The sequence below is a fragment of the Hetaerina americana genome, unplaced genomic scaffold (genome assembly GCF_022747635.1).
Source record: "Hetaerina americana unplaced genomic scaffold, ioHetAmer1.1.p SCAF_29, whole genome shotgun sequence".
In the NCBI taxonomy this organism is placed as follows: Eukaryota; Metazoa; Arthropoda; class Insecta; order Odonata; family Calopterygidae; genus Hetaerina; species Hetaerina americana.
In genome coordinates this window covers 2,475,655-2,500,218 of record NW_027286863.1, presented here as the reverse complement: position 1 = coordinate 2,500,218, position 24,564 = coordinate 2,475,655, and the positions used below count along the sequence as shown (strand labels likewise).

The 24,564-nt window shown below is 36.1% G+C and overlaps 1 protein-coding gene across 5 annotated transcripts in view; it reads right to left on the bottom strand.

The window, feature by feature from the left end:
• LOC139689887 (eukaryotic translation initiation factor 4E transporter-like) overlaps positions 1-24,564 on the bottom strand; it is a 125,681-nt gene that overhangs the window by 21,750 nt on the left and 79,367 nt on the right. For 3 of the 5 annotated variants that reach the window (XM_071586992.1, XM_071586994.1, XM_071586993.1), the window contains 7 exons: positions 21,422-21,619; positions 13,386-13,535; positions 11,566-11,701; positions 8,402-8,601; positions 5,173-5,283; positions 2,139-2,465; positions 818-1,045 (listed from right to left, as the gene is read on the bottom strand). In XM_071586992.1, coding sequence (XP_071443093.1) covers positions 818-1,045; positions 2,139-2,465; positions 5,173-5,283; positions 8,402-8,601; positions 11,566-11,701; positions 13,386-13,535; positions 21,422-21,619 — 1,350 coding nt within the window. The remainder of the gene's footprint in view (positions 1-817; positions 1,046-2,138; positions 2,466-5,172; positions 5,284-8,401; positions 8,602-11,565; positions 11,702-13,385; positions 13,536-21,421; positions 21,620-24,564) is intronic. The other 2 variants (XM_071586995.1, XM_071586997.1) reach the window with 2 other exon arrangements.

Below are 24,564 nucleotides of genomic sequence, written 5' to 3'. Positions count from 1 at the left end.
GATTATTAATGATGATTATTAACTGTAATGATAACTGAAATAAATTTTGATTTTTGGAACCAGTCCCAATACTTATTGTATGGACGCTGTATTTTCAGTAGACAGCCTATTCAAAAAGAGCCAGTCAATGATTTTGCTACTATTAAGCTGAACTGACACATGAAAAGTCACTTTGCTTATTCAACTCTTAAGGGAAAGGTATATTATCATTAGCTTAAAAAGGCAGCAAGAAATTACACAATGCCAAAAAATGTTCAATACCTAACAGCTATAGTATTTATTTTGTGCATTCTCATTCCCCATTACTGATAAATAATTAAGCCAACATTAAAATAAATGAATACATATCACAAATATTTATATGTACTTTTTCATGGAGTACACAAACTTTTGAACTTCTCCAAGGTTTTTATCGTTCCGTTTCAGGCTAGTGCCACTTGAGTGTCTCAACAAAAAATAGTACAGGTCATCATTTAGTAGTCACCAGGCTAAGGCCTTCAATAGTAAGCCATCTGTCATAACGGGAAACAGTCGAAGATACCACAGAGACAAAAGAAAACCCATCTTACTTTCCATACCAAATTTCATTTCCATACTTTTCAGTAAAATGTCTGATATTCAGAGTTATAAAGGAGAGAAATTTACAGGAAAGTAGGAAAAATGCATTATAAACTCAAGAGAAAATGGATGATAAATTAGATTTAATGCAAAAGGCTCTAAATCTGTTTAAAAATAAATTGCATACAACTTCTCTAAATAACTATGCAGAATAAAATGCTTTTATAATCAGGGCTAATAAGTACTTTCCACCGCTTACCTGATCTTACTCCTAAGGATGCTGCATGTTGAGAGCGATCAACACCAACGGGGCCACTGACGTTTCCACCCATCCCCACATAGGAATTTTGATTCAGAAGTAGCTGCTGAAGGGAGGGACTGAGTCCATGAGGTATCGAAAAACCTCCCGAGCTCATTCTCGATTGACCTGGATTGCTTCCGCTTCCCCTATTCTGCATTCCAGCCATCTGCGTGTGCATTGACTGAACTGCAATGGGAGGAGCACAAGAGACTGCCAATCAAGAATTTATAAATGCCACACAATAAATGGTATCATCACTGAGCATCAATATTCACTCAACATCAATGATTTACCAGCATCATTGATCATCACTGCCAATCAATTTTCACAATGACCAGATCTCTGCAGATGCAAGACCGGATGCCTCAAAGGAATTAATAAAATATAAAATTGAAACATTTTCAGACTATTTGTGTATAATCATAAATTCAGCGGCAATAATAAAGCCTTCCATGAAGAACAGTTAACAGGGCTTGGGGATTTTAACTTCTTTCTCTCCAAAAAATCCCACAGTGAGAGAGCTAAAACTGACCTAACTAACATTTCAGTTTGTAAATGGTCTTTTCAAGCAGAAGATCCAATAGGGTTATTTGGAGGCCATCACATTCTCTTAAATACCTTCATGATTTGGAAACAATTAGATTTCTTAGATGCTTGTAAACACCATAACCCAGAAATTGTTGCATTGTTATTCACAGAACTTCTTAGACATTGCTAGAGTTGAGGATTATGACTTCAACTTTTGGTAGGCAGCACAGCTACTTTACAATAACTAGTACTGTATAGATTATTATGTTCTTAATACAAACAAAAATGAGTTCATTCATACAAATAGAATAAATGGCTTCAAATGAAGATACAACAGTACTGCCTCAACAGAGAAAAAAAGGTAAAAGAATGATAAATGAAAAGACAATCACAAGATATTCCAAACTCTACCCTACACATGTAACTGTTTCATTCAAAATGTTTCAATACCACTGCCAAATGTCTCAATGCATGTTAATTATCAGAAACATTTTCTATCACTCATTAGATTCCAGAAATATGAACTTGAACATCTGACAAATAATTGCAAACTCAACCTTCCACTCTTAACAATCCAGACATGTTTTGCACCATATTTTGTCAAAGAGAATAGGGCCAAAATCCAAAATTTTCCAGTTATTTTTCCTTCCTTCCCAGGTTTTTCCCATTGTGTCATAGCCAAATATATATCCCGCATTTTCAAGGTTACCTTCATTTTTAAAAAAATAGATGATGACCCTGAAATACTAACCTCTTGCCGCAGCATTGATACCAGTGGGTCTCATAAGCATGACAGGTGTCTTGATAAATTGAGGAGGCACGGGGTTTGATGAAATGCCAGTTCCTCCACCAGAGTTCATCCCTACATTTCTAGGAGTCAACTTGGATCCTCTATTGCCAACTCCAGAATACTGCCCCCCATGCATTCCATGGCCAGCATTTTGCATGAGATTTGAGGAAGCCGGAGGCTGAGAGTGGTTCTCCATGATATGACCCATCTTTTGAGACTGATAGTCCATCATAGATCCATACTGAGTGCTCATAGAATTTCCACCACCCCCCTTCACAATAGCACGCCCTGTGAAAAAAGTCACAAAGGGCAATTCAGCAAGCCATCAATGCATTCAAAACAACTCAAATAAAATATTCCAAACCAATTCATTGATTACATCAAATGGGTATTTTTAAGGGACATAAGATGCCACACTGATATAATGTCAAAAAACGTTTTGCTAGAAAATTTTTCTGAAACTTGTTAAAAATAATTACAATACTTCAGAAATGGATTCATTTCCCAATGTAACATTTAAAATTATGAATTAAAAAGTTCTACAGATCAAAGAATCCATATGTCCATCTAAATAAAATGTTTTGTAGAGGTAATGCCATAGATGATCAACTCTGCTAATACATGTTCAAAAGTCTTCATACACACAATTAATGATTTTGGTTTCTTCCAGTGGAAAAGTACGGAACATTTCATAAATAGCATCAAAAATTTTTGGCGATAAAAAAAATTTGGGCATTGTAGACAGGTTGAAGATTCATGTGTGTTTCCATGGAAGGATTTGAGTACTGCTTGGTATAGCTAAACAAACTTTGAATTCCCGGTAAAAGGAGGTGGTTAATCTCAGACTATTTACTACAAAAATTGATTTAAATGCCCAGAATATTAACAGGCATGCTCAGAGAATACTAAGCTTACCAGAATAGAAAACAATGACTGACATTCAAGACGTAGATCAAACATTTGCCAAAATTGCTTTTAGGGAACTTTACCGCAAGAAGTAGTTGCTTACAGCAGTTTATGAGCATTCATGACATTTGAAAGAAAAGAGTTCCCAATCATGAATGCCAATACTGACGGGGTTGAAAGTTAGGGAAAAATTGCAAGAAACTATGATATGATTTACAGTAACCTTCAATCTACAATGCAGATGAAAATGGCCACAGTATTTGTGGGATTTATGCTAAAAAATATGAAAGCTTCACAAAAAGTATAAAAGGTTCCTGGATGAAAAACAAATGATCAAGCTTCAGCTAATCAGTCAGCTATGAGGTTACAGGCATTGATGCGTGCATAAAAAATAAGTTTGATAGGTATGAGATGAAGATCAATGTAAACAAAAACAAGTTCTTAATATTTTATAAGGAAATGCCAATTTAATGTCATACCTGGATGGCAAAACTATAGCAGGTAAACAGCTTACCTATCTTTTAAGTGTTTTGGCCCAAGAAAATCAAAGTTATGGGGACATCTGTGGAAGAGTCGCATTAGGCAAAAATGCTTTCATTAATTCATTAAAAGGAAGGATTTGACGGCAGGGATACTGAGAAAGGATGTAAAGAAAAGATTATTGAAAGCTTTGATATGAAGCACAGTTTTGTACAGTTCAGATACTTGGTCATTGAAACAAGATGATAGGCACAGAAGGTAGGCTTTAGAGTGAGGTTATGGAGAATTATGGAAAAAGTAAAATGAGCAGAAAGGAAAACAAATGAAGAGGTTCTAGATTGAGAGGATTGTTGGGAGAAACCCAAAGGGAGCTGGAAAGGTGGACAAAGAGAATTTTGAAAGGAAACAGCATGCTGATGACTGTGATAAGAGGGGAGAAAGGCAAGTAAGGAAAAGGGAACAGGAAAGGCACACTGGACGGAATGAAGAGAAGTAAAATGCATGCAGAATTACAGAAGCATTTATTGTAGAGTGGGGTCAGGCTGTCTTTTGGGTGGGCTAAGATATGCAGGTCTGTTGAGTTTAGGCTGACCATCCAAAAACGCACCTTATACAATAGCCTGCCAAATAATAATAATACTACAGGAAATCAGGCGGTACTTTTGGAATTTACATCATCAATTCATTATTTCACAGAATCAATTAAATCAACTGTAAGAAGGAGCCGAAGAATTAATATAGACATTTAGGGAAATTTAGCAACAGGAATTTCCCCTAAAAATCTAGCTACAGGAAAAATTTGCCATTAAAACCTTGTTTATAAAAAAATAGTACATGGTACCCTTCTACCCTAATGATCATTGAAGTAAAGCTGGATTCTTCTGCTCAGAGAAAATTTTTCAAACTAGAGAGTTAAACGTGTGAATGGAACTGAAAGATAAATGGCTTCCATTCCAGATGATATTTAAACATCACGAACATGAGTGATCACTTTGATTTCCATTCTACAGCAATTTGAGGAAATACGTGGGTGTAATACCATGCGCTATTTCATACTCAACTACTTAAGACCTTAGAGGGAACATACCAGTTTCCATTTTTACCCCTATGGGTTGTTTGATTTAAAATTTTTACAAAGTTTACAATAACTACATAGTAAAAACTAATAACTAAGCAATAATAAAATATTATATAAATCTGCATTGTACAATTAACTTTAGTAATTAAAAGAAAAAATATTTTATTTCTCACATAATCTTATTTCTAAAAGTGTCAAATAAAAAATATAAATTTTATTGCAATAATGTCACTCAATTGGAACACTATTGCAAAAATTCTAATTCTGAACGGAGAGAATATTAATTAAAGGTCATATTAACTGAATAGAAAATACTATAGAGATTATGGTTGGCCAATTCAAGAATTTGGACTACGCTGATTCTTCACTTGAAGTACTAAATTATGATTCGTTTTCATCTACACTTTGACCATAAAATAAAAACCTTCAATGGTCACATGTCAACATTTTTAACAACTATGGGACCAACAGCATCATTTGAATAAATATAATTTGCTTTCCAGGTGGTGATAGAAATATAAAATTGAGTACCTTGCTGTGTCTTAAGGTGACTTTCATTTTTCCACTGGTTAGATGGATGTTGCTGAGCTTGGTTGGTCATTGAAAGGAACTGAGACTGCTGAATCTTATTGTCTGTTGATGCTAAAAGAGTTGAATTTTTTATTTGAAATGATTTAGATCATTTAAAAACTGAGGTACACCTACAGGTAAATCTTTCACAGAAAAATTCATGCATGTATTACACACAATTATGAAAGCATGCACTGAGTAGGAGAGACCACAGTGAAACTTGGAATTTTCGGACCCCAAATCACATTATCCTCAAATGTATGCCTCTTCTATTCTATAGTCTGGCCAGCTCTTCATATGATTTAATGCAAACGAAACCTGAAACACTCACTCTAAACCTGGAATGTATATAAAATCTCACCTCATGACAGAGACGACACAATTTTTTCCCCGACTGTCTTTCCCAGCCGATAATTTTTATTATTTTATTATATGAATATTGATTCATCAGAGTTCTTGCACAGTGAGTAATTTGCTTGATTAAAAAAAAAATTAGCCCACAATGACTCGCTTGAGGAGCAACTTTTCACAAAATGAGTGACAAGGAGAGAGGAATTCCTGAAATGATTCATGCCTACCACTTCAGTTTGTGTTTAGTACTTGTTTCGCTAGCATCATAGCGTCTCTAGTGATCACATATATTTTCCAAACAGTACCGTATAATAAAATCTGTGGAAAAGTACGAGTCTTTCTTTCTTATTTAGTAATGGATATTTTTCAAACTTTTGTTCAGGAGTATTTGAGATTTGTCAGAAAGCATGTGATTTTCACAGACCTCTTTTAGAAGATGCCCCCATCAACAACGACCAAAGATGTATTTAAGAGGAGCCGTGCGTGGCTCGAGAAGTTTAAGAGAAAAACCAGCTTCTACAGCAACGCAAGGCACCCTGAAGCAGCAAGCTCCGACGCAATGGCGACAAGGAACTTCATTGGCGACTTCAAGAAGTGCATAGATTCTGAGGTTTACCTGCCGCAACAGGTTTTTAATTTTTGTAAGACGGGTCACTTCTGGAAGAAGATGCTGAAGTAAATCTATATTTGTACGCATAACAGTAGACTAGAATGCTCTCTACAAGCCAATGGAAGGCCATCTTCCGCTGATATCTTGAGGCAATGCAATTGGCAATTTGAAAATCAAACCCCTGCATGTTTACCAATCAGAAACTCCATCAGCCTGCAAGAAGTGTTCAGTCCCAAACAGTCACATTTTTACAAAATTTTGAAGCATTAGCAAAATTAATATTCTCCAGGCAGTTTTCCGGTAAATAGGAATTACGTATGTACCATAAATAATGAACTATTTATTGAAATTCTTTTATACTTTTTACATATTGAGTATGCATGTCCTGTTGCTTCATTTCGTGATAGAAGAATAGCTGAAGATGATCCACGACGCAAAAAAAATGTATACATAAGTTTCATTGAATAAACCTATTATATAACTTATTTTTATTCGTCATGGAATGCACTATTGTATTTTAAATTAACTTATCAGCAAAAAATTGTTTCCTCAAACAAGTGTTTTGCTTCACGTAAAAGATCGTAGAATGAATTATACTCATTGCACAAGGATCCACTGTGTATTGGTAATTAATGGAGTATAGTAAGCAATTGTTAAAATGACCATCAGACTATTATATGTCAGTGGTTCAATGATAACAGTGTGAAATATTCACAGCAACAGTTATGATTAATGAAAATGTACAGGAAAATTGCAACAGGAGTCAGGTATCAGAAAACATTTGGCAATTATAGGTCATCTTTGACACAGCAGATTGTCAGTTAGTCTCATGATTTCCAATTTACTACTAATAGAGTGGCATCAGCCTCTACTCATAAGTCAATTTAAGCTAACATCAATTCAATAAATTGTTTACCATAAAACAATTTTTATATGAACTAGAGATCACTATAGATTTATAAAAAACCCCAAATTATAAGATAACAGTCTGCATATTAAATATTATTCCCAGCCAGAATCTCTTTTCAGGCAAATTTCTGACAACATATATTAAGACTTAAATTCAATTATTAAGTATGGTTACATGTTTGACTGATTTCATGTACAATGAACAATTGAATTATAATTAAATATAAACATTTTTGACCCTTAAAAGATTTATTTTGGTATTTTTTGTTTCAAGAGTTATCCAAATTAAAGGTTAAATAGTCCCAGAGTTGTCTTAGATTCAGGCGAATATAGAATTATTTCATTAGAACACCAAACTCACATAATGAAATGAAATTATTTACTTTGTAATTCCACACACTTTATTTAAAAACACGACCCAGGTTTCGACGTTGAACGTCATCATCAGGTGGCCCTCATAGAAGCACGCTGGCTATATATACCTTCTGATCATAGGAGGGGGGGGGGGGTTGGTCAGAGAGGGAGGTTGGAGGGGTAAAAAGGTTACAATGTAGCTGGGAAGAAAAGAGAATTACATTTTTGGTTTGGAAGAGTGGTAGGTCTAGGAGTGGGGAGTGGGAGGGATACAAAATTTCGTTGGCAAGATCATCTTTCCAACGGACACATTTCAAAATTTCTAACTGCTCCAAAGCATCGAGCCTTTGACCTTTTTCTTCAAAATGAATAATATTTGTCACCAAGTCACTTTTGTGGCCACTTTTGAAGAGGTGCTTTGCAAAGAGGGATGTTATGTTCTTATTTTTTACACATGTTTGGTGTTCTTTAATCCTTTCTTTAAATTTCTGTCCTGTTTGCCCAATATACTTTGTGCTACAATCTGAGCACTTTAACTCATACACTCCACTCCTCTCGTTTTTGGGGACTTTGTCTTTAGCGTGAGAGATCAGGTCCTTAAGGCATGAACCACTGTAAAAGGCACATTTAATTTTTTCTTTAGGAAAACTTTTAATTACTTTTTGAGAAATAGTCCTAAGATATAGTATTCTCCGCCATGAATTGTTTATTTTTATGCCTGTTTAATACATTTAGCCTGTTTTTAAGATATTAGTAACCATTAGCATCATGTAATGAAATTACTGATTTGTGTTTACGCACACTTGATTTAAAAACACGACCCAGGTTTCAATGTTGAAAGTCATCATCAGGTGGTCCTCATAGAAGCAAACTTTACAAAGTAAATTATTTCATTTAATTTCAATATGTTGTGCAAAGTCCATAAAGTTACGCCTAAGACAACAAATTTTATCAAACCAAACTAACCTTGGACTTTATAATCAACTTTTCCCATTGAATTTGAGATACTTGAAGCACTCTCCAAAGATGCCAATGGGTCCTTTTCAGCAGTCATCTTGCGTAGAACAGAGGTGGGCGTAAAACCAAGGGGTGTAGGAGAGTGCTTGGCTGGTGGAGGGGAAGACTCGACTCTAGTTCCTCCAGGGCCAGGGTTAGGAGAGTGTGACCTTAATACACATGAGAAAAAAATTATTATTAATTGACACCATTTATCACATAAATTCTACCAAATATAAGTTTGGAATAATAACTCTTTGATTTAAAAGAATTGTCTAACCCCATTTTTCAAATCTATTTGATTCATGGACAAGCATTTCTCTCCTCCAGCTACATGATGCCACTGTCGTACATTTGATAGCTTTACTACTGCACCCATTAAACTTGATACTCTAAACTGACAAGAAAAAAAATATATATAAACCCTAAACACAGTAATCAACCCAAAGGTTGGTTTGGTAGGTGATGGTAGAGTACACCCGGTGCTAAGCTCGATGGCGTGTGAAATTCATACACCAGGGTAGGGAGGCTGGTTACGCATACATATATACATATATGTATGTATGTATGTATGTGTGTGTGAAAAAAAAAATATATATATACATATATATAATATATATATATATATTTATATATATGTATATATAATTATTATCAGGTCATCTACCGGTTAAGGTAGGTTTTTGGATGGACATAATTACTAATTAAATAATTTGTGACCCCTAGCAAACACAACATCCTACTTTACATCAGGTCCCTCTTCAGCTCTGAGTACTTTCTTCCTCCCTTCATCCCGTCCAACATCCCTATCCTGTTCCTTCCCTTTCCTCGTTTGCCTAACATTCTCCCCTCAATTACAGTCTTCAACATCCCGCTGCCGGTCAATACCCCCTTCATCCACTTTTCCTGCCTCCATAGGATTTCTCCCAACAAACCCCTCTCTTCGCCCACCATACCAAGTACTTCTTCATTTGTTTTCTTCTCAGTCCATTTCACCTTCTCCATTTTCTCCACACCCACCTTTCAAAAACCTCCAATCTACGTCTATCCTCCTGCTTCAATGACCACGTTTCCGCGCCATCCATAGCTACGCTCCATATCAAAGTTTTTATGAGACTTTTCTTAACATCCTTCCTCAACGTCCCCGTCATTAACTCCCTCCTCCTTGTGAAAGCCTCTTTGCCTAGGGCAAATCTTCTCCTTACGTCCCTACTACTTTGACCATGTTGGTCCAAAACACTACCGAGATACATGAACTGTTCTAACTGCTCTAGTTTTTGTCCTCCTATTTTAATGTTAAGCTTAGCCTTTTTCTTTCTAGAAAATCGCATAACCTTAGTTTTATTAATATTGATTCTCATCCCATACCTGTCGCACTGAATTTCCAATTCACTAAGCAATGCCTGCAGCCCCTTGGCAGACTGACAAACTAAAGCTTGGTCATCAGCAAACTTAACTGATTTTACGAATTCCCCGCCCACTTTCATTCCTACCTCCAGTTCCTCCCATGCCTCTTTAATCATTTCCTCTGCATACAGGTTGAACAGCAACGTTGATAGATATTTCTAGATTTTGAAAAGGTTTTGATAAAGTCCCTCATTGCAAGTTACTCGCTAAGTTGGAAACTTATGGAATACACGGGAGTGTTATATGCTGGATAAGACAATTTTTAAAAAATCGCGTTCAAACGTCGTCCTGGACGGTGTATCATCTGATACTGTTAAGGTCACGTCGGGTGTACCACAGGTAAGTGTCATAGGCCCCCTCTTGTTTCTTATTTACATAAATGACCTCAGTACCGTGGTCAATAGCAGGCTCCGTCTTTTTGCTGACGATGCGGTGATTTATGGGGATATTCGAAGTCGCGATGACAGAGTCACGTTAGATAACGACCTAAATGCAATTCAGACTTGGTGCGATACATGGCAATTGGAATTTGATTTGAAAAAATGCGTAGTAATACATTTTTGGGAAAGGAGTAATTCCCTCCCATTTAGTTACAAAGTGAAACAAACAGAAATCGCGAGGGTAGATTCCTTTACATACCCACGTAACAATTACTCACGATCTGTCCTGGGGAAAGCACATACAGGAAATATGCGGTCGCGCTAATAAAAAATTGGGATTTGTATAAAGAGTGCTGGGTAAATGTGATGCAAAAGTGAAGGAACGATATTTTCTTGCCCTAGTCAGGCCCCACCTGGAGTATGCTGCCAGTATATGAGATCCTCAGGAGATAAATTTAATTTCGGAATTGGAACGAGTTCAGCGGAGGGGGGCTAGATTTGTCTAACATTGTTATTACCAACGCAGTAGCGTAACTACTTTGCTAGAGATTTTGGCTGGGATTCCCTTACACAGCGGCGTTTACAATTTAGATTAAACTTATTACAAACATTTAAAGATGGGTCCTTTTCCAATGACATCAAGAACATAATACGAACCCCAACGCATTACGGGCGGAGGGATCACGAATATACGATTAGAGAGATAGACTGAAAGACTGACAGATTTAAATGATCATTTTTTCCAAGAACAATAAGAGACCAGAATGCTTGTAATCGAAATCCCCCAGGAGCCGGCTCGACATAATAAGTATTAACCTACAAGGTAGCGACTGCGCAGGGTTATACGATTATATTTATATATATATATATATATATATATATATATATATATATATATATATATATATATATATATATATATATATATATATATTTTTTTTTTTTATATATATTTTTTTTGCAGGTTCCCTTACCTTTCCCCATCCATTTGAAAAACCCTAACCCCCTCATCCCTTACCCTTTCCTCCTGGTGCTGCACCCCCTGCCACACACCTTTTTGGTGGCTTGCAGTGTATAGATGTAGATGCATAAAAAGGGGTATATTTTCCCTTTAAAAAATCATCCAAAATCTTATCTCAACAACTATTTGAGTTCAATTTATCTTCTTGCATATTAAATTTAATGTTAATTTCCTTAGGTAAAAATACCATGGGCATTAGACTGATTCAACTTTAAGTGGTAAGATTTTGGCATCGATGGAAAAAATTTGACCAAACTTAATCAGATCCTCTTTAGTTTCAGTTTGTTCTTGACATTAACAACCTAAGAGGCACAAAGTATACTTACTGTTGTTGCATTTCTTGCCGTCGCCTATAATTCTCCTTTTGCTCTTCAAGCTTCTTCTTAATGAGAGCAGCATGCATGATTTGCTGTGTGTGCGCACGCAGTTCCCTTGGTGAAGGTACCCTGTGAGGGGCCATTCCTGAAGAGATTTGATGTTTACATTAGCCACCAATTTCAACACATGACAAGCTACAACAACATAATCTTTTTTTTTCTTCTTCAGGAAAAGCGAGAGAGAAATCATTTGATGTACAGCAGCAAGACTTAACAGACTTAAGGGGGATCAAGCTGTTTATAGCAGGTTATTAAGTTTATAATATTCTCAATACAATTTTTCTCAATGCTACCTATTATCTAGAGTTCAGTTAAGCCACAGAATTACTGCAAAAAATAAAATCTCACTACAGGATAAATTACTTTATCCAAAATATATTCAATGTCAAGTAACTTACTGGAGTTGGACTTGAAAAATTATCCACCAATATGCTCCCTGATGCACTAAATTTTACATATTTTTTTAAAACATGGCAGAGGAAAAAAGTGTCGTCCTCTCTACATTATTGCAAGTGGCACTTGGACATGTCATGAGGAGCATTTCTGCGGACTAAATATGTTGAGTAAGGGAAACTTGTTGAGCATTGATGATTAGAGGAGGGTGAGGAGTAAGTGGAATTTGAATAATTAAGAGCAATTTGAATTGCATGAACAAGTTATGAAAGAAGAAGATCAAAGATGTGTGCTACACTGGTATAGTCATTTTGTGAAGGTTATGATGTTAATTCTTAACTCTTGCCACTCAAATCCATCTCACATGCCTTGCTATTTCCAACAAGGCTGGGGCATACTTCCTTGATACGGCACAGTTCATGCGGCAGAGTACTCCCTGGTGTTTGAGATGTCTCTTAATTTATACAAGAGCCCTTTTACAGGAAAATTAGTACATTTGAATATAATAAATCCACCATACACTGCCACCTCATGCCATTTTTAATGCTGACACAGAGAACCAACAATGCAATGGTTGGCAAGATAATTACGCAAATGTATATTTCACTACATTTTGAGTCAACACCAAGGCCTCAAGTATGGAGTCATTACAACATATACAAAATTTTTACTGACATATTATTCAAGGAAAATAGGGATAGGAGCACTCAAATTTTAAAAGTGCTTTTTGAGGGAAATGCGCAATCATTATGCATTCCATCCTAAAATGCCATAAGCTTCTTTATAAACAAATATTATAGCAAAATTATTGAAATTTGAGCCCATTCTGAAGCAGCCACCATCGATGTACTATGGCAACTTTAAATCTTGATGAAATTAATTGCGTTATTTTTGTAATGGATATTCCAAAGCACACTTCCCACACTACCTGCCAAATGGACTAAAACAACTTCTGTTCACTAACATACACAAACCTATGCAGCAGAAAACAACAAAGAGAACATTTCTCGCAACCATGCATACTAGTGTTTATCACAATTTCAAAGAGATAACTGAAAAAAAATCTATTTGACTTGACGTCTATTATTTTGATTTTAATCCAAATCTTCTAATTGCCAGTTAGGCCAAAAGTCAATTCATCCACGATTCATTAAATTTGAGAGATGTATTTTGAAGAAAGATGGTTTTGATGTATTTTGAAAGTCTGATACTTTAACTGTTAATCATTCCCGACCAGTGATGAGACTCATGTAAGCATCTCTGTTAAGTCAGATGATTTTTTCCATGATGACTTATAACGCACTACTTTGTCAAAAAACTATAAAAACTTCGGCTAAAATTAGGGGATGGGTCAAAGGATAAAGCGAGAATCTTACCTGCAGCATGCTGGATGGCTAAAGTGTTAGATTGATTGGGAGCTATGGGTGAGGTCACCAGGGGCTGGTTAGTGTTGTTAGCTGGTCCACTGGTCGTAGCCAAGTGAACAGGGGTGCTAGGGGATAACACTCGGGGCTGTTGACAATAGGCTGAAAGGAAATTCCCTTCTTGAGCATACGTTTGCAGAAAATCCTGAAGTAGCACTCATGGTGCACATGAGGATGCAATTTAAAAACGTTGAACTTGAGAATATAACTGAGCCCATTTCTGCAAAAATTTCAATTATTCATCACCATAATAGGTTGGTATAAGATATGGAAAATTAAATTACAATAGTATTTTAGCAATTCAATGTATAAGCTCCTCTTAATTCACATCAATACGACAAACTGGTCTGATCTCTGCCATATTTGCATTATGCACCAGCATCTATAAGAATACCTCCAACCATAATGACATTGCCAGCAAAGCTCATTGAAATCATTACCAAACCTTAATTCCACCACATAAATCAATCTACTCAAGTCCCCTAGAGAAGAAAGATGAACTGAGTCACTGAAGGGCACAGACTCTCAGTGACTTCAATTTTGCAAATGTAAATTCCATCTTTTGATCTAATAATTACCCTCTTTTCCTTACAACTCTCTTTCCATTCCACTGACTGTATATCTCTTCTTATGATTAGTGAATGAATAGCAATGCGTGTGCATTTTCCTTCTTATGATCAGTATGATTTAAATTAATCATTTACAAGTTAATGACATAAGGAGCTAAGACAATATGTACCATTACACTAAAATAATTTTAAGATTATTCCTTGACAAATTTCTAATGCTTAATGATCAATTCATCAAAATTAAAAACCTATGTACAGATGTCACTTTTCATAAACGAATTCTAACCAACCACAGGTGTGTTAAAATCTTGAAGACAGGTTGGAATTTATTTATGATTAAAGAAATAAATACATGCATATGGACTTCCTGCACCAGTACAAGATGCCCTAGACTCAGTAGATGAATAGAAAGAAGCGGGAAGTGTTTGGAAAAAGTTTATTTTACATTGCTTGCTTCTTCGGACATGCTTATAAATTACAATCTATCCTAGATTTCCCAATATCCATATTATTGTGGCATGGCTGTATCCTTTGTTTAATTTATAAAATTTATGATAGAATTAAGGAGGACCTTAAAAATATTAACTGATTTTTCAGCATACTTCTTATCAGATCCTGAAGATGTCCCACTGCTGATACACTACCACCTATTTACACTTCTGCTAACATTTGTAAACCTGGATCACCCTCATCAACATCAAGTTAGTTCGTAACATTTTTAATAATCAAGGGTATTTCCCTTGCAGGCTGCAAAAGTGTCTGATAATCTTCTGGATAAAATTCTTTGAAGTTGTGATCAATATCCCCCTCACACAGTATCTTTTTCCAAGCTTTTGCAATAGTGGATTGTTGTATCTTTATCCAATAATCAGCCCAGTTAATGAAAACCAACTAGAAACTATATTTTTTTTAAATTTCATCACTGTATTCTGTCCCCAACTCTCTTCAATCTCCTCATCACTTTGCCCTAGCACTGCTAAAAAAACTTCATTCAAAAACTTTTCCTGTATTTGTAAGCAAAAATACATCCATGATCCAGAGGCTGAAATAACAAAGTTGTGATTGGGGGCAAAGGAAGGAACCTAATCTTACCATAAAAGCTGCACAAATTGTCAACACCAGGGTGGGAGGGGTGACTGTCCAAAATCAAAAGCATCCTCTTGAATTTGCAATACGTCCATCTGATATCTCATAACTTCAAGAACAAAGTGATTGTGTAAACAGTCCATTGTGATAACTTCAATAAATTGGGCATTTTTTGAATGCCTTTAAAGTACAGTGCATTCATAATTTTTCTCAGAGCTCAAGGTTGTTCAACTTTTCCCAAAACAACACTTCAACTCATGGCTACCATTTGTATTAGCATAGAGAAGCATAGAGACCTTTTCCTTACTAATTTTTCATTCAGAAACCTTTGATTCACCCCATAAAGCTTGAGTTATTTTTGAGAAAGCTCCCCAGTACAAACCCTTTTCATCAACCAACCAACTTGCTGCAAAATTCTTTACATCCAAGTGTTTGGAAAGTTTTTGCACTGCATCATGGATTGCCATACCACAGATTCCTACACCACTTTATCATTGCTGCTAGTACGACTAAAGGATGCCTTCTTCTAGCTTTTCATCTTGTGGTAACCTTTGATGTTTTCTGAAGCTTCCAGTCGATATAACGAGTATTAGCATTACACTTGAGTATATGCCTTGTTTTTTTCCTTTTGCTTGTTCAGATCAGACACAGTCTGTTAAGCCTTAAACAAAACTAGCAACAGGGACCCAGCCTCAAACATCTCAAGTACCTTCATGGTTACCTGATGTGTTCAGAGTTGTTTTCCTTTGATGCCACTTTTTTATGCGATTTTTGTTTTTCAGTTTTACTGCCACAAGAGCTCAAAGTAATAAGGTGTTTAAAAAGTGCAGGGGACAAACTGTCAATCTGTGGTGTACAAATATTGCATCTGTGTAACATACAATATTTTTTTGCACAAGTGAATTATTTGCTTCATGTATCACTGGTAAATTCATAATTTATAGTACTGCTGGATAGCATTGATTAATTATTCAGATATGATTTTCATCCATGTCCAGAGAAATATTCAAGCAAAACATTTTTCCCCCACTCACCACAGTGCAGCCATCATGTGACCCTATGAGAAACCACCCGCGCTACCATGCCAGACTCTGTCTTGATTAAACGGGTGGTTCAATTGAGTGGGTCCAGAGGGTCTACTGTAGATAGAATTTACTTTCATATTTTCTTATAGTTTATAATTAATACAACATATAAAAGAAAACAACATAAAATAATACAACATATAATATTGAAAATATTGCACATGTAAGGGGACATTGAAATTCAGTGGGTAAAGCACTGGGCTACTGACTGGAGGGGCCATGTTCGATTCTCGCTCACATCTATTGGCGCTCAACAAATACAAGATTTTGATGAATTGATCGTCAGGCATTAGAAATTTGTCAAGGAATATTCTTAAAATGATTTTAGTGTAATGGTACAGATTCTTTTAGCTCCTTATATCATGAACTAGTAAATAATTAATTTAAATCAAAATGATCATAAGAAGGAAAATACACACACATTGTTATTCATTTGTCAGCAGCTTTTAAATTGGTCAACTTCATTCATACATAAAATTCAGCTGCCTTCAATGAAATTAGCAGAATTTAATGTCATCATGCATACCATGCTGTCAAATAGAAATGCACCAGATGCAACACCCTCAAATGTTTCAGCAAGATAAATCACAAATGAATGTCTCTTCTGTGGATGGTACAATTTAAGTATGCCTAACATTGCATCAATACTACTACATTTACAAAAAAACTAGTGTAAATTTCTAAAGGAAAACTCACATTTGTTTGGCCCATTGTATGTAAATAGATCAAATAAATTGGATAATGTCCCCAATAAAATAAGCAATACCACATTATCGTTGTTTGTTGAAGTTATTTAAGAATAACTGAGCTAAAATTACTGAGGACAGTCGGAAATGCATCTCATTCAAATTGGATTTTGCCAACTTTACCTCAGGTTGTTTTGCAATTGAGGCTTCCTGTTCACCTTATAAAATGATCATTAATTGTCGGCAATCGAGCATGCCCAAGAAGAGGGGTGAAAAAAAACTCCATGGGGCTGCACGTATCAAATCCCCAGTTAATCGAGATAGTGCTGAATCCAGACAGCCACTGGCCCTGTTAAGTTTCGATTAGCAAGGGTTTACTGTATCAGTATGATGCAAGCAGTATTATTGCATTACAAGCCAGATTGATTTTTTAAATTATTACTGTTTTACTTATGTAAAATGTGACACACAATAACTGTTGATGTTCAACTACATTACATTAATAAATACTTCACTGTGTAAAATGAGATAGGCGAGACGGTAGACTTGATTGGCACTAGGTTTGAATAACTGATCGAAGCAGTTTTCCACTCGATATCAAGTGGAAAAGTGCTTCGATCAGTCATTCATTATGCTTGACTTCCACCACATCACAAATGAAGCCACTCAATTTGGCACTTGAGGTTTGTTTAAGGTGGGGAGGAGGTAAAAACAAAGTGGTCACTTGGGTGTGTTTGGGGAAGTGACCCCACGTGTACTTCAATCACACACAATCAATGCAAAAATAATAAATAAGGAAACAAACTTACAACCACTCGATCACTAGGGTGCGTTGGGGAGTAACAGTCACTCTCGTGAATCGAATTCACACACACACACGCTCACGGTTTGCAAGGATAGTTCTCCCACACCAGGGGACCCATTCTACTCACACAGGAATGAGAAAAATATTGAAATCAAAAAAGAAAAGAGGCCCAATATCACGTTCGCTGTCACTCAATCACTCGGGTGTACTCAGACCATTGAGAATCGCACTCCCTCAATTGTCCAGGGTTTGCAAGGATTCCTCCCACGCCAGTGACCCGTCAATCACACAGATGAATACAAAAATACTAAGGGTGGCAGTAGGTGGCGGGGGTAGAGAAGTGCCGAAAGAAAAGCTGACACCATGTGTTTTGCCTGCCTCTTCAGAGAAGAATGAAATATCCAATGGGGAGGTTTTAGAGAATGGGTGGGTGGGTGGGAAGGGAAGGGATGGGGAAGCTCGTGGTTGGACCACAGAAGAGGGGTGGGGGGAAGAAAAGAACAGCAAAGTATGACAGTGGGTTGAAAGGAAGGGGGGATTGGGACGTTGGCTCACTTGTGGGATGGGAGGGGGAAAAGAGGGGGGGGGGGGGGAGTTGGAGCTAATGGGAAGGTGATGCCTCTCTATTCCAAAAGGCAATTGGAAGGAAAGAGAAGGCAATTGGAATTTTGAAATAGAGAGGCACAACCTTCCCATTAGCTCCTAGCTCCCCCCTCCGCCCCCCTCTTTTCTCCCCTTAAGATTGGATTGCAAAATTTCTTTGAAGAAGTTATAAAAAGTTCTAAAGGTATTTCACTATGTGGTTGAAGATAGCCAGCAAAGTAATGATTACAGGCAAAAATGTAATTTGAAGTGGGCCTCCTTCAATTGAGCAGACAAATAAAAAAATTAGAGCCAAGCACCATTTTATTCAATCATTTAGCTAACTTGCCTACTTGTTGTTCACATTGTACAATACTATTACACCACTATAAAATTAATATAGAAACAAAGGTGCTGTGTCTAGTGAGTAAATCAAGTAAATTTGCTAACTGGGTATTTTATTAATAAGAAAGCACAAGAGCGAGTGGGGAAGTAATTCTTCAAAGAAAAACAACCTTTTTTTAAGTTTAATACCGAAATTTGAAAAATTATGAGTTTTCAACTTCAATAGAGGATTCATACTACAACATTTGCCATTAGCAAATGAAAAATCAGGGTACTAACACATGAAGCACATATCAGATAAAACCAAAGATGAAGACTAAATAAAAAAGAACATGTTACAAACGTATCCTTAAAAATAAAAGAAAATAGTAAAGGCTTGACTATAAGTGCAGCCACCACAGTCAAAAATGAAAAATCAGTTCCATTCACATCTTGTTTCAATAAATATCTTGCAAAAACAACCAGAATATACAATCAACAGATTTAGCTAGAAACACATCTTTAGCATTTTTGGCATTCTTAACATCTACAAGTAATTTTGTCCTATCAATCAAATTTCAGAGAAGCAGGGCATGTTTCTGCTTTTGCTTCAATTATTGCCATTCATGCTCCATTGGAGCATTGAATACTTGATAATACTTTGTAAAATTTTTGGAATCGGTGGCCTTTCTAAGACTATTCTTTGTTTTCCCTTTTTTTCTTCTATTTTTCATTTTCTGCTCCAAAAGTTCTGACTGAAATTTGAAGTGAAAATGTTCTAATCATAATGCTTAATATACATTTGGGTTCATCCAATACCAAATTCTGCAATGTCACCCATTTAACTCTCCTGATGAGACGTTCCTGGAGAAGAGAACGTTCATTTTTCTCATCAATTCCTGTCATTACCAGGGGTGTCAGAGTTTTAATGTGACAGGTTACCAAAATAAGATGGCACCAAATAACTTAAAATCACAAGAAATCATCAAACAATGATTGCAGTCAAATCATAATCAAGTAGTTTCATAGAATAAGGTGACAGATCTCAAATAATTAGACAGTGGCTAAAAACAGGATTGACAGGTCGAGTAGTATGGTACGCAGTTGCTCAATTTGCTGGAGGAAGCGTATTACTAAGTGTGAGAACGAATGTGCTCAAAAAAGGAAATGTAGCAAACCAAGAAAGTCCAAGTTGTAGTCACTGAGATGCGAACTCCCAATTGGGTTGAAAACTACTCAAAACTTTACCCAAATCCTTAAAAGGAGAGAACCCTACACATAGAAATTCCCATTATTTGTTAACCCTGGCGACAGGTGGACTTGATATTTAACCCTCTTAGTGCGGCGGGCCGATATATCGGCTCTTGCGTAGGCTATTGTTTAAATCGTTGTAACTTATGGTTTTTTCTTTAATAATTTATGGTTTTTGTGCTATCGATAGGGTGAATTCCATACAATTATATAACACATTTTTTAATTTTTTATTAGCAATTTTAAATGCTTTTCAAAAAGTATCATTCCTACTATAATTTTTCGTTCAGTTTCGTAAATGTCGGGGAGCTCAGCCTAATTGTTGGCTCGTTTTTTTTTCTGAGTGGTCTTTCCACTATGAAAAGACACTGAAAGGCTACAAATGTTTTCATCTGTAATCTTTTGAATGTGTTATGGTGTGGTGGTGTTGATATATAGCTGCTTATTCAGACTTTATTGATACGATGGAAATGAGAGCAATGCTTTGTAATCATTTTGGTTTCTCTTGCCGTCCATCCGATCTAATCATTGTGTATGGGATTACATTGTCAGCAGTTCTCTGTGAGTTAGAACATGGTTTTTTCTGCCTTTAGATTGTAAGCACATTGCCGCAGTCTGAAGGAAAGGGGAAAAGTCCCAATTTGACTCAGTGATATCAGCCTTTTCAACAAAATCGAACTATGCAGAGGCTGACAAAAAAATTTGCAATTCACTGGTTTTTCTTTATTTATGAAAAATATTTTCTACATGTCTTTTTGATTCTTTATTATATTTAAATATCGTAGTTTTATTGAAAAATGTTTTTAAAAAAATATTAGTATTGTGTCTAAAAATCGAAATATTATTGCTAAAAAAATATTCTTCAAATTTATAATACTGTAATAATTACATTTATTTTTCAGATGATTAAAATGTAAACCATCATTATTAACTACAATATTTTATTTTAAAATAAAAAAAACCGCATATGGATATCTAAACAAATAACTTCATAATGTTTTTTTCCTAAGGTGATACATTTTCTTAAATTACCCTTCGCACTTCTCACTAGTACCCCTGGAATCCCCACCGCACTAAGAGGGTTAAAGAATAAAAGCTAGCAGATATATTGGGTGGGTATTTCAATGGTGAGAAAACGATTGACAAGAGACAAAAATTAATAATAATTATGTTCCAACGGTTGCAGACATAAAATAATATTTTCTGCAGGATAGGTAAATGTTAGAAAAAAGTGACAAATTGTATCAATGGTGACATTTAAGTGAGAGAAGTGTTTTGAGAAGTGATCAGGGAAGAGCAAGCCTGTTGGTAGCAGCCTGTGTCCAATTAAGCCATCAATATTTAAAGAAAATATTTTTAGACCACAGTTGTGCATACAAAAATCCATGCCAATCATCATCACACACTCTCATAATAGCACAAAACATTTCTCATCCCCTATTAAATATTTTAATGAGCTTCAACCGGAGTAGCATAATTACCTGAAAATATTTTTAAGTACCAGATCAATGACATTTAGCTGAGAAGCATAACTTGAGGAATTCAACATGCACGGCAACTGCAAAAGCTGAGAAGCAAAGGAAGTGCTGACTAAACTAACCATTGTTCAATGGGGATGGTATCCTCATCTGCTGCTGCTGCAGAAGAATTTGATGAATAAAGTCTGTGTGGGGAGAGGTTGCGCGTGGGGAGACTGAAGCAGCAGCCACGGCTGTTGCAGCTGCCACGGCTGCTGCCACCTGCTGTTGCTGAGTCGACATTGGATTTTGATGCGAAGGAGGGGGGGCAGTGCTTATGCCTGAATCACACAGATTGGTGGAAAGGAATTAATCTTGGATTTAATAACCCAACTAGAGGGGTGCACATTGTAGACCTAGAAGGGTATCTTTCTAGGTTGAGAAGGAGACACAAACTACATTACAAGATGTGGTCCCTTCTAGATCTAGCCTCCATTTTTACCTAACTAGAAACTAAGGTGATCTAAATGAACCTCACATTAAACTGACAAAGACAGTGTCAATTTGACAATTCCAACTAGACCTTTAAAATAATTACCAGACTAAGTCTGAACAGTCAATGTAATAAAAAGATACAGAATTGTAATGTTTCCCTCATTGGAATCCAAATTATTACAAGGCATCACAGATTATTTCAAATGAATACTGATGATATATTGCTTAAATTTCATAGCTTGTTTTTCAGGCCTTTGGTAATTAAAATATATCTCGTCTCTTTTTATACATATTTTTTCATCTCTTGTTTTATTTAATATATAGTTGTGCACTTGATTTTGTAGTTACACCATCTAATTATGAACACATATTTTAGCGGTAGAATCCTGACAGGAGTATGGCAGACAATAAGAATCTCATTTTAACAATTAATGGCCAAGGTACAGGTTATTGGCCAATAATTTCTCAGCAAACTGAAGTAATAATACAGAAACCTACATACTGCACTCACAGTGGTCACATGATATTATAATAAATTCAGAAAAAAATTTTGGTTACCTATCTTGGGTTTTACATTTGTATCTCCAATTAAATGAGGGCTGACCAACAATCAAGGTATTTAACCTAATATGGCAGATTATTCCCTCACGAATATTATCAACGTAGGTAGGAAAACACTATTGCTTGTCCTCAATTATTTCCGTCTTCATTTCTGCCGCCTTCATGCTATCAAAAAAACCCCATCTTCTTCCATCCTCTACCCTGCTTACCCAATATTCTTCCTTCTACGACCTTGCCTTCCATTCACTTGCTCTGCCTTTTTCTGATTGCCTCAAACCTTTCTTCCTTTGCCTACCTAATTTAGTACTACTATTTGTCTCTCTCTCTCTCTCTCCACCTGACCTATTTTCTCCATCACACTCAAATCTCAAAAGCGTCCAATCTATTCTAATACTGAAGAATTCTGCATGTCCGGGTTTTCACCGCGTTGTTGTTTGAAGCCGACAACAGTTTCGCCGAAGTTTCATCCGGCGTCTTCAGGTCGAAGACGCATCCGGCGTCTTCGACCTGAAGACGCCGGATGAAACTTCGGCGAAACTGTTGTCGGCTTCAAACAACAACGCGGTGAAAACCCGGACATGCAGAATTCTTCAAGCCACCGCCGCGAAAATCTACGCAGCCATATACTATTCTAATACTCTTGCCTCAAAAACCATGTTTCCCATTCATACAGTGAAGTGCTCCCTTTCAAGTTTTTACCAACTCTTTTCTTAACTTCTTTCCTTTGTATACTTACCATGAGTTCTCTTTATATAATTTTTTCTCTTAATGCAATTATCCTTCTGATGCAAAGACTACTATGCATCTTTTCCTCTGATGTACTCTCCAAACACATTCGGGAAACACCAGGGTAAAATTAATGGTTACATTAATTGATCTATGCCAATTAGAAATGTGGTCATGGATGGGGCATAAACATGGTCATTGAGAAAAGGTGACGGGTACAATGTAGATATTTAAAATGTGGTTGTGGACAAAGATGGAAAAGGTGAAATGAACAGAAAGGAAAGCAAATGAGGAAGTGCTGGGTATTGTGGGGGAGGAGGAGAGGGAGAAATCTTCAGGAGGCAGGCGAGGTAGATGCAGAGCATATTGAGTGGCAATGGGATGCTGAAGACTGTGATAAAGGTGAGAATGTTAGGGAAGCAAGGAAGGCACAGGAATAGGACAGGGATGTTTGACAGAATGAAGGGAGGAGTGTGCACAGAAAAGAAGAGGGGCTGGCTGCAAAGTGGGATGCCAGGTTGTGTTTTTATCATGAGTAGCAAGTAAATGTATCATTGTACTTTTGTATAAGCCGTTTGCATCCAAAACCTACATTAATTGGTAGATTACCAATAGTAATAATAATGACAATTAATTAATGGTCATTTGCCACTCAGCAGATGGTTACTCTCAAGAAGCACCTAAAATTGGTGCTAGAGGACAATAATTACAAAAATATTGAACAAAATAGATCAAATAATTGAAAAGTTACTTTTTCAAAATAATTCATAATTTCAATAATATGACATTCTCAACTCATTCCAGGATGCGTTATATGTACTGCCTGAGTTCATTTGTGAATTTATTAGTGAATAACTAATATTAATTAGAATTAATGAATATTAATTATATTTATGATTAATAAATTATTATGGGTTCCTTGAACGGCCTGCAAAACACTTCATAAAATGTCTTGATTAACAGTAGTACGCATGAGATTTGCGAGCAAATATATTTCCATTAAAATGCACAAATAAATTGGTGTTGACTAAATTTTACAACAAAAATGCAATATATCATACCCCTAATGTGAGCTCTTAAAGACAGAGGCATTTATGTTGAAAAATTCATAAAGCTGCAGGCAATGTAACAACATTTACTTGAACAGAATCGTCTCCTTATGTCCACTGAAATGCAGGAATTTCAAGGCGCAAAAATTATTCATTAAGGCCAGGATCTCTGTCAAGGAGAATATTTTAACATACTATGGATTCTTCTGCAAAATAGTTAGATGAATTTACTCAAAGCATAAAATGCATTGGCCTTTCCATTATACTTCATTTTCCATTGAAAACAAAGCAATGCAAAAAAGACCAGCATGATGTTTGTACCCTCTTAACAAGCAAACATACAACTACACTGATTCAATTTTCTGTGACAAACACTTTTGAGATGGCCAGCCTGATAAAATTCCATAGAGAAATGATTTAAGCAACGCATTCTCTTTTGTACGAGCCTATTTCAT